Source organism: Doryrhamphus excisus, chromosome 5 (genome assembly GCF_030265055.1).
Source record: "Doryrhamphus excisus isolate RoL2022-K1 chromosome 5, RoL_Dexc_1.0, whole genome shotgun sequence".
Lineage (NCBI taxonomy): Eukaryota > Metazoa > Chordata > Actinopteri > Syngnathiformes > Syngnathidae > Doryrhamphus > Doryrhamphus excisus.
Window position 1 is genome coordinate 2,472,891 of NC_080470.1, and position 15,248 is coordinate 2,488,138.

Here is a 15,248-nt window from a genome sequence, read left to right on the forward strand (position 1 = left end):
ATTTAATTTAATTTAATTTAATTTAATTTAATTTAATTTAATTTAATTTATACTAGGTATCAGAACAACAACAGTTGAGATTAGGGATCGACTGATATGGGTTTTTTTGGGGCCGATGCCGATTTTTTTCCATCTCAGCTGATAGCCGATTTTGCTTGGGCCGATTAGATTACATTAGATTAGATTAGATTAGATTAGATTAGATTAAATTAAATTTTTGTCACGTACCAAAGTACTCGGTGATATGAGCATCCAATGCCATAATGGGTACCATAGTAAGTGTCAATATAGTGATATATATAGCACATCATGACTGGTTCAAGACTCTTCATCCTTGTATTTAGCAAACATCAACTGCTTGTATTGTTTCTTGAATTGGCTCATCGTTGTGCATTGTTTGACTTCCTTATTCAATCCATTCCATAGTTTGATTCCACATACTGAAATATATAATTGGTTGAGTGTAGGAGAAGTAAAACAGTGCTTACGTGTCAAAGAGGACATTGTGCTGTGGACATACTCCCAAGGTTCTTCGAATGACATCCATATCGTAGCGGATATCCTTCCCATTGATGAATACTGTCCCCGAGGTAGGTGGGAACAAACCAGTCAGGACAGATCTGAAACATAACCCCCCCCCCATATATGCTACTAAGAATAAGAACAACCTGAACATGATGGGATTTCAGTATCATTTTAGCATAGTTCCTTTATAAAAACAATACATTCATGATTCATTTCATTGTATTATTTGAAGTATGTAACACGTAGTATAAAATATATAAAGTATCAGAGATAACTAAGTCAATGCGCCCTTACATGGTAGTAGTTTTGCCTGCTCCGTTGTGACCCAGAAAGGACGTGATCTGCCCCTCGTAGAACTTCAGGTTGAGGTGATTGACAGCCAACTTGGCTCCCTTCTTGTAGAGTTTCACCAAGTTTGATATGTTGACACCAAGGACCAGGTTACTCGGTTCTGGTTCTATGTGATCTACAAACACAAAATGATCCGTTTGACCAAAAAGTCAAATTTGACAAGCATCTCACAGTGAGTAAGCAATGCGCCCGTGGGCCGCATGTTTGAGACCCATGATTTATACATATTTTGCTAAGTATTTTCTGAGAGATAAATCTTTATCTTTTTTTTATAGACATGACAAAACACGACTATCGTCACATTTATACTTTTTTTATTTACAAAATATTGCGCAACTGCAGGGTCTTGAGACACATGCTAACTCGCAAACTAGAGAGCTAGCGACCTAAACGGTAGCCTTCAAGTTATTTCCTTTCAACTTAAATAGCCAAAAACTTACCACTTCCACACGGATAGGGAGGATAACTATTAACAGTTATTTAACCTTTAACATGAACATGAATCAAACGTAATAATTTTTTCTGGGTACATGATACCATACAGCATCCATATCAAACTTGCGCGGGCCGCACTGACATTAAACTTTCATATCAAGGCGGGGGCCTCAAACTAGTGTCCTGCGGGCCACATTTGGCCCGCGGGCCGCGTGTTTGAGACCCCTGCTGTAAATGATGAGGAGACCCTTAATGACAAAACACGACTACAGTCACATTTATACTTATTTTATTTACAACATATTGCGCAACTGCAGGGTCTTGAGACACATGCTAACTCGCAAACTAGAGAGCTAGCGACCTAAACGGTAGCCTTCAAGTTATTTCCTTTCAACTTAAATAGCCAAAAACTTACCACTTCCACACGGATAGGGAGGATAACTATTAACAGTTATTTAACCTTTAACATGAACATGAATCAAACGTAATAATTTTTTCTGGGTACATGATACCATACAGCATCCATATCAAACTTGCGCGGGCCGCACTAACATTAAACTTTCATATCAAGGCGGGGGCCTCAAACTAGTGTCCTGCGGACCACATTTGGCCCACGGGCCGCATGTTTGAGACCCATGATTTATACATATTTTGCTAAGTATTTTCTGAGAGATAAATCTTTATCTTTTTTTTATAGACATGACAAAACACGACTATAGTCACATTTATACTCTTTTTATTTACAACATATTGCGCAACTGCAGGGTCTTGAGACACATGCTAACTCGCAAACTAGAGAGCTAGCGACCTAAACGGTAGCCTTCAAGTTATTTCCTTTCAACTTAAATCGCCAAAAACTTACCACTTCCACACGGATAGGGAGGATAACTATTAACAGTTATTTAACCTTTAACATGAACATGAATCAAACGTAATAATTTTTTCTGGGTACATGATACCATACAGCATCCATATCAAACTTGCGCGGGCCGCGCTGACGTTAAACTTTCATATCAAGGCGGGGGGCCTCAAACTAGTGTCCTGCGGACCACATTTGGCCCGCGGGCCGCATGTTTGAGACCCCATGACTTAAAACTGTTTTGCCTAGCGATCACCCAGTGAAATGTGATGGGGCTTAGTAAAAAGTGTTAAAAGCAAGCTAACTCTTATTACTTGTGAAAACGCGCTCTTGATGTGATGTACCGCGAATACGTGTGTTGCCGGGGGTCCTCTGCCGCCGGGGGCAACACAAAGATGCCTGACTGTAAATCATGCGGTGGAAAAATACATCGGCGAATCAGCCGATACAAGGAAAAAAACGCAAATATCGGTGGATCCTTAGTCGAGAAGCACCTTACCGTACCTGTGTACATTCACGTGGCGACTCGAGAAAGCAGTATAATGCGTCGCAACTTGAAACCTCACCTTCATCCTGCTCAGGAGGGGCACACGGAATGGGCATGCCGGCTTCCAGAGGTATTCCAATCCAGTAGTTGATATGAAAGGCGAAGTGCCACGGTTGGGGGATGCCATAGTCACCTTAAGTACACACAAGTTATGTATATCATCATAATACCGATACAAATACACACAGATACTGTATAATTGTAGTGCAACCATACCGGGGAACACGGCTTCGATGTACAAGGCTGCAACGGCGTAGATGAAGGCATCCACCCAAAGCATAACTATAACCGTACTCAGGTTGTAGGATTCTCCCTGAACAGGACTGGACTGCAAGTTGTGCCATTGGATTCCGATGCCTTGCTCCTCATACTGTGAAAAATACCCGCACCCTAATCCAAATGCCACAGGAGACAGAAAACTCTAAAAAAAAGCAAGAATAAATGACTTAAGTGGTTAGTAATAAAAACTGAGAACTTTATATTATTTATGATTTTACTTACGGCAAATATTTTATGATATGTGTTGAGCTGGTCTTGCCAGGCTACACATAGTATGTATGGAAGGTAGAGGCTGAAGTAAATAAGCCCTCCACATGCAGCGGCCATGTTGGCCTTGGAGAAGAAAGTCGAGATGAGGAAACACTGCATGATAGTGGCGGTGGCAAACGCCGACAGGAAAAAAAACACGACAATCGGGTTGCTGTACGGAAGGATGTCGCCCAACTAGAAAAAAACAAAGGGGAAGGAAATGTTAAGATTCAGGTTTAAATATGAGTGTTTTTATGCAACTGTTATGGCTTCTACTTGAGACCGGTAGTATTGTAAGAGTGGAGGATGCTGGAGTCTATCCAAGCCGTCTTCGGCGAGAGGCGGCGACCGGTCGCCAGCCAATCACAGGGCACATATAGACAAACAACCATTCACACTCACACTCCGAGCTGTGAAGCCTGTGTGCTAACCACCCGGCCGCTGTGCAGCCCTGGTTCAGTATATTTTTCATCAAAATAGTAGTCATGCCAAAATGTTGTGTTGCTGCTGGATGTTCACAGTATCCGAGTGATACTGTCGTGGGGGTGCTGGAGCCTATCCCAGCTGTCTTCAGACGAGAGAGGCGGTGTACACCCTGGACTGGTGGCCAGCCAATCACAGGGCACATATAGACAAACAACCATTCACACTCACATTCATACCTATGGACAATTTGGAGTCGCTAATTAACCTAGCATGTTTTTGGAATGTGGGAGGAAACCGGAGTACCCGGAGAAAACCCACGCATGCACGGGGAGAACATGCAAACTCCACACGGAGATGGCCGAGGGTGGAATTGAACTCGGGTCTCCTAGCTGTGAGGCCTGTGTGCTAACCACTCGGTCTCACTGTATTACATAGTGCACGGCGGACAAGTGGTTAGCGCGAAGACCTCACAGCTACGAGACCAGGGTTCAATTCCACCCTCGTCCATCGCGCAGACCTCACAGCTAGGAGACCAGGGTTCAATTCCACCCTCGGGCATCCATCGCGCAGACCTCACAGCTAGGAGACCAGGGTTCAATTCCACCCTCGAGCATCCATCGCGCAGAACTCACAGCTAGGAGACCAGGGTTCAATTCCACCCTCGTCCATCGCACAGACCTCACAGCTAGGAGACCAGGGTTCAATTCCACCCTCGGGCATCTCTGTGTGGAGTTTGCATGTTCTCCCCGTGCATGCGTGGGTTTTCTCCGGGTACTCCGGTTTCCTCCCACATTCCAAAAACATGCTAGGTTAATTAGCGACTCCAAATTGTCCATAGGTATGAATGTGAGTGTGAATGGTTGTTTGTCTATATGTGCCCTGTGATTGGCTGGCCACCAGTCCAGGGTGTACCCCGCCTCACGCCCGAAGACAGCTGGGATAGGCTCCAGCGACCCTCGTGAGGAAAAGCGGTAGAAAATGAATGAATGTATTACAGTGTGCATATTTTGTTAGTACTTTTCATACAGAGTGAGACTTCTTACCTTCACCACAGCAATAAGGAGTGCAGCCGACAGCAGGAACGGTACGAGGCTGCTGATGAACCAGCTGAGCCACAGGGTCCCTGAATTCACCCCCATGATTTTCATGGTTTCCTTCAGCCTGGCTTCCTTCTCGTACACCACACCCTTGATGATCATCGCCACTGAATAGATCCACGCCAGCGTCATGAAGAGGGGCAGGGAGCGGTTCAGCACTCGGAGGAAACTGTGAGACGGATCAACGGGATATCGTTTTAGTTTGTGAAAATGTTTTTGAAATAATTTACAAAAAGAATTAAATAAATAATCCTCAAAAAATACATTGAATAAATTGAATTAACTGAGCAAGGTTGCGATACAGCAACATAAAGACTACAACACACTATAATATTCAAACTACTATAATACTATATAAAATACTACAGTACTGTATTTCCTTATTACAGTCAATTGGTTCTTGATCCAATATGAAAATTGAATATTTACATAGTTTTCATATTTTAATTCAAGTTTAAACAATAGTTTTAAAGATTAGAGACCTCTAGACATGAAATAACACCCCTATAGTCACATTTGCACTTGTATTAACCAATAAAGTAGACATAACATGGTTAAATAAGTGCTCTCTCGATTAGGGGAGTCCGTAGGGACATCGTTTAAAATTGATTATTGCAGAATATACAAATGATTTCAATATATTGAAATATATTAAATCCAAATATATAATATATGAGTTTATATATCCCAAATTATATGCAATTTTATATATGTAAAAATATAGTCCTTTTTTTGGTCTTGATCGCAAGATATTTTTTATATGTATCAATATATACACATATATGATCTATGCATATATTGCAATATATTGGAAAATATAAACATAAGATCCCATATATGGAAATATATTTCCTAATACATTGCATTATATTTGACAATATACTGCAATATATATTTTTTTCCATAATACGAAAAGAAAATATATTTATCAATATATTACTTTAAATATATTGTATGATATTATAATATATTATTTTTCCATTATATTTTCCAATACATTATATATTATAAATACATGGAATAATATATTTTTGTACATATATTATACAATATATTCATGTAATATATGGCAATATATTGCAGAATATACAAATGATTGCCGCTTTCAATATATTGAAATATATTAAATCCAAATTTAATTAAATTTAATAAAAAAATTTAAACAGAACGACCTATATATTAATATTTTTTGGGGAAAAAATGTGATCATGTGACTGTATATGACCCACCCATCATCCACATGGCATGGATACGGCATCTGCTGAACGTAGATGCCGGTCTTTTGTGGCGCTCCGGTCAAGATGCGAGTCAAAGCTCTGTCTACCAAGTCCTGAACATACACAAATCCACTCACAACGTAGCGCATGTATTTAAAGGGGTCAGCTGCCGCGGTGGGATGCCAAAACCTGCATCGAAAAAAAAAAATCCACAAGCAATCAAAACATCAAACTTTGATAAATATATATATATATAAGACATTTACAGGGGACCTATTATGCTCATTTATCGACCCTTTGTATTGAGTTGGGGACTCCTATAGAGCAGCAACACACAATAACCTGCACAGAAAATGTTCTGGATCTTCCAGAATCTGCACCTATTCCAGGTCTATTTCCGGCACGGCGGTGTAGTGGTTAGCGCGCAGACCTCACAGCTAGGAGACCAGGGTTCAATTCCACCCTCGGCCATCTCTGTGTGGAGTTTGCATGTTCTCCCCGTGCATGCGTGGGTTTTTGTCCGGGTACTCCGGCTTCCTCCCACATTCCAAAAACATGCTAGGTTAATTAGCGACTCCAAATTGTCCATAGGTATGAATGTGAGTGTGAATGGTTGTTTGTCTACATGTGCCCTGTGATTGGCTGGCTGGCGACCAGTCCAGGGTGTACCCCGCCTCTCGGCCGAAGACAGCTGGGATAGGCTCTAGCACCCCCGCGACCCTTGTGAGGATAAGCGGTAGAAAATGAATGAATGAATGAATGAGTTCTCCTCCTATTTTGTGTGGAAGTGGTAACTTTTTGGCTTCTTATTTTGTCTTTCCCCACCCCCGGGCATCTCTGTGTTGAGTTTGCATGTTCTCCCCGTGCATGCGTGGGTTTTCTCCGGGTACTCCGGTTTCCTCCCACATTCCAAAAACATGCTAGGTTAATTAGCGACTCCAAATTGTCCATAGGTAAGAATGTGAGTGTGAATGGTTGTTTGTCTATATGTGCCCTGTGATTGACTGGCGACCAGTCCAGGGTGTACCCCGCCTCTCGCTCGAAGACAGCTGGGATAGGCTCCAGCACCCCCGCGACCCTCATGAGGATAAGCGGTAGAAAATGGATGAATGAATGAGTTCTCCTCCTATTTTGTGTGGAAGTGGTAACTTTTTGGCTTCTTATTTTGTCTTTCCTCACCCTCGGGCATCTCTGTGTTGAGTTTGCATGTTCTCCCCGTGCATGCGTGGGTTTTCTCCGGGTACTCCGGTTTTCCTCCCACATTCCAAAAACATGCTAGGTTAATTAGCGACTCCAAATTGTCCATAGGTATGAATGTGAGTGTGAATGGTTGTTTGTGTATATGTGCCCTGTGATTGGCTGGCTGGCAACCAGTCCAGGGTGTACCCCGCCTCTCGCTCGAAGACAGCTGGGATAGGCTCCAGCACCCCCGCGACCCTCATGAGGATAAGCGGTAGAAAATGAATGAACGAATGAGTTCTCCTCCTATTTTGTGTGGAAGTGGTAACTTTTTGGCTTCTTATTTTGTCTTTCCTCACCCTCGGCCATCTCTGTGTTGAGTTTGCATGTTCTCCCCGTGCATGCGTGGGTTTTCTCCGGGTACTCCGGTTTTCCTCCCACATTCCAAAAACATGCTAGGTTAATTAGCGACTCCAAATTGTCCATAGGTATGAATGTGAGTGTGAATGGTTGTTTGTGTATATGTGCCCTGTGATTGGCTGGCCACCAGTCCAGGGTGTACAAAAATACAACATTCTAACTACATTTATGGGTCAGAAAAGTACAAAAAGCATAATAGATGCCCTTCAACTATACAAACATGGCGGTCAGTGAAAAACGGGATACTGCGTCAATAAGCATCAGCCTACCTGTCCCTGATCTTATGAGTACGGGTAACATCCTCGCTATCCATTCGAATCTTGTACGTGACATGCGGCGGCAGCTCAGGAGAAGAAGAGTCAGGAAGCAGGAACACCACCCCTGCCCAAAACTGTCTGTTCTCCACCAGCTCCAAAGCCCTGCTGATCAGCTGGTCTTCACTACTCAACCCCTCCATCTTGTTGGTGGAGAAACACTGTTGGGGAGATATAAGCGCAAAAACACTGATGATGAGAAGCAGACTTCAAATCAAATCAACTTTATTTGTATAGCACTTTTCCTGACTCCGACACATGGGCGGACCCCCACATTAAAGGGAGGAACCCCCAGCCGGCCGGGTCGAAGGGACCCAACCCTTATGGAAAAAAAATATATTGCAGTATATTGTCAAATATAATGCAATGTATTAGGAAATATATTTCCATATATGGGATCTTATGTTTATATTTTCCAATATATTGCAATATATGCATAGATTATATATGTGTATATATTGATACATATAAAAAATATCTTCCAAAAAAGGACTATATTTTTACATATATAAAATTGCATATAATTTGGGATATATAAACTCATATATTATATATTTGGATTTAATATATTTCAATATATTGAAAGCGGCAATCATTTGTATATTCTGCAATATATTGCCATATATTACATGAATATATTGTATAATATATTTACAAAAATATATTATTCCATGTATTTATAATATATAATGTATTGGAAAATATAATGGAAAAATAATATATTGTAATATAATACAATATATTTAAAGTAATATATTGATAAATATATTTTCTTTTCGTAAGGGCCTTATGGGAAAAAAATATATTGCAGTATATTGGCAAATATAATGCAATGTATTAGGAAATATATTTCCATATATATATAAAAGGACTATATTTTTACATATATAAAATTACATATAATTTGGGATATATAAACTCATATATTATATATTTGGATTTAATATATTTCAATATATTTAAAGTGGCAATCATTTGTATATTCTGCATTATATTGCCATATATTACATGAATATATTGTATAATATATGTACAAAAATATATTATTACATGTATTTATAATATATAATGTATTGGAAAATATAATGGAAAAATAATATATTATAATACAATACAATATATTTAAAGTAATATATTGTATAATATAATATATTATATATATATATATTATGGAGGAAGAAAGTGCCACTACTAAACCTGAGAGACTTGTGCAAGAGATGTGATGGTGAGGTTGAGGTCATTGTAGGTATCCAACCAGGTTGAAGGTTCTCCAGGCTTCGGTGGTGGTGCATGCGGCGAGGGACTGGATAGGAAATATCCAATCTGCGAGGCTGTCCAGGATGAGTTCTGCAGTTGCAGGTCGACCAGCTCAGCAACATCTGGATTCTTAAGCAAACGCTGGCCCCCCACCACACACGGCACACATAAGGTACATTAAAATTAATAATACACCATTAGCGATTATATAGGAACAGATGAGGGAGTCTAACCTTCAGTTGCGCAACTTCCTTACGAGTCATCATAAAATTCTTGATTTTGGGCCCAAGCTCCGACCAAGCCTTGGCTAGATCCTGGAAGATCTCCAGGTCTTGAAAAGTCTGGTTCACCTTCAATTGATATAAATAATATAAAAATTGTTTTGAATGTAAATATTTATATTCTTCTGTTGCTTTACAGCAGTGCTACTCAAATAGAGGATGCTAGGTTAATTAGCGACTCCAAATTGTCCATAGGTATGAATGTGAGTGTGAATGGTTGTTTGTCTATATGTGCCCTGTGATTGGCTGGCTGGCGACCAGTCCAGGGTGTACCCCGCCTCTCGCCCCAAGAAAGCTGGGATAGGCTCCAGCACCCCCACAACAGTATCACTCTGATACTGTGAACATCCAGCAGCAACACAACATTTTGGCATGACTACTATTTTGATGAAAAATATACTGAACCAGGGCTGCACAGAGGACGAGTGGTTAGCACACAGGCTTCACAGCTAGGAGACCCAAGTTCAATTCCACACTCGGCCATCTCTGTGTGGAGTTTGCATGTTCTCCCCGTGCATGCGGGGGTTTTTTCTGGGTACTCCGGTTTCCTCCCACATTCCAAAAACATGCTAGGTTAATTAGCAACTCCAAATTGTCCATAGGTATGAATGTGAGTGTGAATGGTTGTTTGTCTATATGTGCCCTCTGATTGGCTGGCGACCAGTCCAGGGTGTACCCCGCCTCACTGCTTTACAGGGAGAACAGAATGCACTAAAAAAAAAAAAGTTTACCTCTTTCATAACTTGTTCAACTGCAGGCGTGTTGGGTGCGTACAGGAGTTTTCCAGCCAAAAGCGGTTTCATTGCTCGCCATGCAATGCGAGTCAGAGGACTGGATTCAAGCTCTCTAATAAACTTCTGACAAAATGGAGCTTTTGGGCGAAGAAAAGAGGACAAAATTATTGATGATTCAAATATAAAATACAAATTTGACAGGTTTAGAATGAAAGGATTGGACGTGAAATGAAGATATCCATTTCTGTCAAGATCCTTGAGTTAGCCGGTGTGACGGTTTAGATCAGGGGTCTCAAACTCGCGGCCCACGGGCCGCATTTGGCGCAAATTTGATATGGATGCTGTACGGTATCATGTACCCAGAAAAAATTATTACATTTGATTAATGTACATGTTAAAGGTTAAATAACTTAATAGTTATCCTCCCTATCCGTGTGGAAGTGGTAAGTCCGCATTTGGCGCAAGTTTGATATGGATGCTGTATGGTGTCATGTACCCACAAAAAATTATTACGTTTGATTCATGTTAAAGGTTAAATAACTTGATAGTTATCCTCCCTATCCGTGTGGAAGTGGTAAGTCCGCATATGGCGCAAGTTTGATATGGATGCTGTATGGTATCATGTACCCAGAAAAAATTATTACGTTTGATTAATGTTCATGTTAAAGGTGAAATAACTTAATAGTTATCCTCCCTATCCGTGTGGAAGTGGTAAGTCCGCATTTGGCGCAAGTTTGATATGGATGCTGTATGGTATCATGTACCCTGAAAAAATTATTACGTTTGATTATAAATAACTGTTGATACTGTACATTTGAATCTGAAAAAAATAATTTCTCTACCAACTGTATGTGGTTTCTTACGTTTTTCTTATTTGCTGTTTTATTATTATTTTACTTATTTATTACTGATTGATTGATTTATTGTCTTGAGTCTTAATTTGTTTTTTTTTATCTTATTTTGTGTATAGAAAAATAAAAATTAAGATATTTGAGAACAGTGGAATGTTTTATCAGATATTTTGGTGTGGAAAAGCGGAACCAAAGTACTGAAAAAGTGTAGGGTATAGCAAAAGCAAAAGCATTGAAGATAGTTTTTTTTATTGATTTTTCTTCCAGTTTTTAATAAATGTGTTTTGTTTTTGTTTTTTTTGAAAACCTGATGCGAACCGGCTTCACCCAGAACCTAGCTCCAGGTGGCCCCCAGGTAAATTGAGTTTGAGGCACCTGGTTTAGTTTGTTTCCAGTTTTATACTAGTTCCTGTTTTATGCTTTTATTTTGGTAACGCTTCCTGTTTGCCCGGGGTTGTCTGCGCTTGCGTCGCTTTTTCCGTTTTTTTCACTCGGACCTATTGCTATTTGTGTTTTTTTTTTTTTTTTTTTTTGAAAACCTGATGCGGCCCGGCTTCACCCAGAACCTAGCTCCAGGTGGCCCCCAGGTAAATTGAGTTTGAGACCCCTGGTTTAGATCGTTTCCAGTTTTATGCTAGTTCCTGTTTTATGCTTTTATTTTGGTAGTGCTTCCGGTTTACCCGGGTTTGTCGGCGCTTGCCTCGCTTTTTCCGTTTTTTTCACTCGTACCTGTTGCTATTTGTGTTCTCTTTTTGTTATTTTTTTTGTCTTTTTGCTATTTGTGTGCTCAGGTGCGTGCATCCTAGTTTGTCGTTGCATTCTGTTACGTGTTGGCTTCGACATTGTGGCGCGAAACTAGCATGAATAGAACGGAAGACGCAATGCTGGTAAAAAGTTTCCTTTATAATAATTATGACTGATATGCGGCGGCAGGACACCAGCGAAGACGGTTCTAGTAGCGTGGCAAGCGACAACAAACAATGTAACGTACAAACTAAAACGTACCTGAACTAAATCGAAGGAGAACACAAATAGCAACAAGTGCGAGTGAAAACGGAACAAAGCACACGGACACAGAGCCCAGGACAAACAGGAAACACTACCAAAATAAGAGCATTAAACAGGAACTAAGGCATAAAAGCGGAAACAAACATTTCAATTGTCATGCACAGTAAACCGTCGTCTATTGCAGTTAATCTTAAATTAATTTTCACAAAGTAGGATTCCTCATTCATAAACTGAATATTTTCATAATTAGAGCATAGAAAATCTGTTTACTACCTTCTGAATATGTTTATTAGGAGCCCTCTAGGTATGATAAAATACACTTATGACATAAATTGGCAGTGGGGGGTGGTCAGGAAGTGATGACGGGAGTTGAGATTGAGCTCGGCGTGGGGTTACGGCCCCTGCCTGTTAAGGCCCCCGCCATTCAAACCTTTAAGAAAAGCCTGTTATGGAAATCAAGTCTGATTGTGTGTTTCACAGCGTCTTCTGAATGCCTTGTATTTTTATTTTATGCTTAAAAATGTCAAATTCAGGCAAAAAGTATGTGACATTTACTCTTATATGCATTTGTTTAAACTAAGAATAAGCTGTATTGAACCAAGAAACATGATTTATTTACTATTTAAAAACAGCTACTTTATTTTTAATGAAGGTATGAAAATTTTTACTGACTGTTGTTGTGATGGCCACGATGAAGGTTCTTGTCTTCAGTGCTGGTTTTCTCCAAGATGGCCTTGCCGCCCAGGTCTTCATACCAATTGATTGAAGGGATGGGTTCACCGTTATCACTGCGACGACACATGATGTTTGAGAAAGCCTGAAAACGTTGCTGGTGTAGAACGGTGCGATCCTTTGAAAACACGAGGCGGAATTCCTTGCTCATGTCCATGAAACTGGAAAGTGACGGGAACTGATGGAAGGCAATAGATATGAGAGAATGATGATTATTTATTATAATATTTCCCACAGCGAGTGTGAGTTCTTACACTCGCCATGATGACATTCAGCTGCTGGGAAACAGACTTGACGCTTTGCATGATTTCCAACCGGTCGGTCACATTGGCCGGAATGACCTTGTCCATCTGATGAAGGGTTGAATGGAAAACAGTAAACACATTTAATCCGGTCTTTTTATTTTGGGAAATACTGATTTTTTTTTTCCTACCGTGAACAACGGTCTTGCGTCCACCTGAGACAGAAAGAGGCGCTGTGCATCGTTCAGGATGTCAGCGGGCAGGTTACACAGCTGAGATTGCAGATCGACCAGAGCGGTTTCCCCTTCGTCCACAGTCAGTAGCTCTCTTAACGAATTTAGATTGCACGCCAAGTCCTTGAACTGCACTTGAGGTCTTGCTAGAAAATACTGGAATGAAAAAGAACAAATAAAATGTACAGGCATGGGATCTTATGTCAAATAACAGCATAATCATTCATTCATTCATTCATTCATTTTGCCGGGGGTGCTGGAGCCTATCCCAGCTCTATTCTATGAGTCAGAAAAAAAAATGAAGGACAATAAATAAGATATTGTTCAAACAATGCAACTAAATAGTACTGAATCTGATCGGTAACAAAGGTACTACAGCAAGAATGAGCCGTGTCTTTAGTTTTTTTAATATGATTAGAGCCATCGAGACATGAAATAACACCCCTATAGTCGTCTTATTATCATTCATTCATTCATTTTATACCGCTTATCCTCACAAGGGTCACTCACAGGGGGTGCTGGAGCCTATCACAGTTGTCTTCGGAGCGAGAGGCAGGGGTACACCCCGGACTGGTGGCCAGCCAATCACAGGGTACATATAGACAAACAACCATTCACACTCACATTCATACCTATGGACAATTTGGAGTCGCTAATTAACCTAGCATGTTTTTGGAATGTGGGAGGAAACCGGAGTACCCGGAGAAAACCCACGCATGCACGGGGAGAACATGCAAACTCCACACAGAAATGGCCGAGGGTGGAATTGAACCCTGGTCTCCTAGCTGTGCAGCCCTGGTTCAGTATATTTTTCATCAAAATAGTAGTCATGCCAAAATGTTGTGTTGCTGCTGGATGTTCACAGTATCCGAGTGATACTGTCGTGGGGGTGCTGGAGCCTATCCCAGCTGTCTTCGGGCGAGAGAGGCGGGGTACACCCTGGACTGGTGGCCAGCCAATCACAGGGCACATATAGACAAACAACCATTCACACTCACATTCATACCTATGGACAATTTGGAGTCGCTAATTAACCTAGCATGTTTTTTTGGAATGTGGGAGGAAACACGGGGAGAACATGCAAACTCCACACAGAGGGTGGAATTGAACCCTGGTCTCCTAGCTGTGAGGTCTGCACGCTAACCACTCGACCACCGTGCCGCCAAAATATATTCACAAAGCAAATTTCTCCTCGAAATTTTTTTTATCAATTTCTCTTTGACGCATTACGTACATTACAAACTTTCTAAATTATAATTTCTATAATCTCTTTCAAGTCCCATGATCAAATGCATCATAATGGATGATAAAAATACGTCACCTGAAAATTGATGCGGGCCTTGAGCAGCTGATCAACAGTCTCAGGTGACATCTTGGCAGTGTCTCGCAAATAGGCGGAAAATGTCTCATTGGCTTTCAGGTAGTCTGCTATTCTGCGATCTTCTATGGGTCAGAAAGAAAAAAATATGAAGGACAATAAATAAAATATATTGTTCAAACAATGCAACTTACAAAACAGGTAAAATCATTTGAGGCATAGTACTGAATGTGATCGGTAACAAAGGTACTACAGCACGAATGAGCCGCGTAATATACGTTTTTAATATGATTTAATATGATTAATGCAGTTATAAAATCCTGTTTTTTTTAATCATATTTGGCTTTTATCTAAAATGTAATCTTTTTTATCATCTCGGACCTCATTCAAATTTACTCTCCAGCGTGGTCACTGAGGTCCGAGGGCCAGCTCCAACTTGTGGTGCCCAAGACGAGGGGAGAGCGAGTCATTTCTGTGGTTGGCCCCAAGCTATGGAAAAAAGGCCCCCCAACATCGAAAGCTTTAAGTCTCGTCTTAGGTTTTTAACTCGGAGTGAGTCGTATGGTCCTGTGTCTTTTAGTTCTTTTTATTTTTTTTATACTTTTATTGCTTTGCTTCTTGTTTTTAATATTTTAATTTCTATTTTACTATTTTATTTCTTAAATGATCTTTTAGTTTTGGATTATTACTTTTT

The 15,248-nt window shown here is 40.5% G+C and overlaps 1 protein-coding gene across 6 annotated transcripts in view; it reads right to left on the reverse strand.

Moving 5' to 3' along the window:
* Nucleotides 1-15,248, reverse strand: part of abca7 (ATP-binding cassette, sub-family A (ABC1), member 7) — a 62,789-nt gene that overhangs the window by 34,498 nt on the left and 13,043 nt on the right. For all 6 annotated transcript variants that reach the window (XR_009129785.1, XM_058072403.1, XM_058072404.1 and 3 more), the window contains exons 6-20: nucleotides 14,558-14,679; nucleotides 13,195-13,392; nucleotides 13,016-13,111; nucleotides 12,702-12,939; nucleotides 10,168-10,307; nucleotides 9,389-9,505; nucleotides 9,096-9,296; nucleotides 7,854-8,059; nucleotides 5,998-6,174; nucleotides 4,715-4,937; nucleotides 3,219-3,440; nucleotides 2,934-3,138; nucleotides 2,737-2,850; nucleotides 820-991; nucleotides 489-620 (exon numbers count right to left, since the gene is read on the reverse strand). Coding sequence is in view for 5 of the 6 variants with exons in the window: in XM_058072403.1 (XP_057928386.1) it covers nucleotides 489-620; nucleotides 820-991; nucleotides 2,737-2,850; nucleotides 2,934-3,138; nucleotides 3,219-3,440; nucleotides 4,715-4,937; nucleotides 5,998-6,174; nucleotides 7,854-8,059; nucleotides 9,096-9,296; nucleotides 9,389-9,505; nucleotides 10,168-10,307; nucleotides 12,702-12,939; nucleotides 13,016-13,111; nucleotides 13,195-13,392; nucleotides 14,558-14,679 (2,563 nt within the window). In the remaining variant the exon portion in view is untranslated. The remainder of the gene's footprint in view (nucleotides 1-488; nucleotides 621-819; nucleotides 992-2,736; nucleotides 2,851-2,933; nucleotides 3,139-3,218; nucleotides 3,441-4,714; nucleotides 4,938-5,997; nucleotides 6,175-7,853; nucleotides 8,060-9,095; nucleotides 9,297-9,388; nucleotides 9,506-10,167; nucleotides 10,308-12,701; nucleotides 12,940-13,015; nucleotides 13,112-13,194; nucleotides 13,393-14,557; nucleotides 14,680-15,248) is intronic.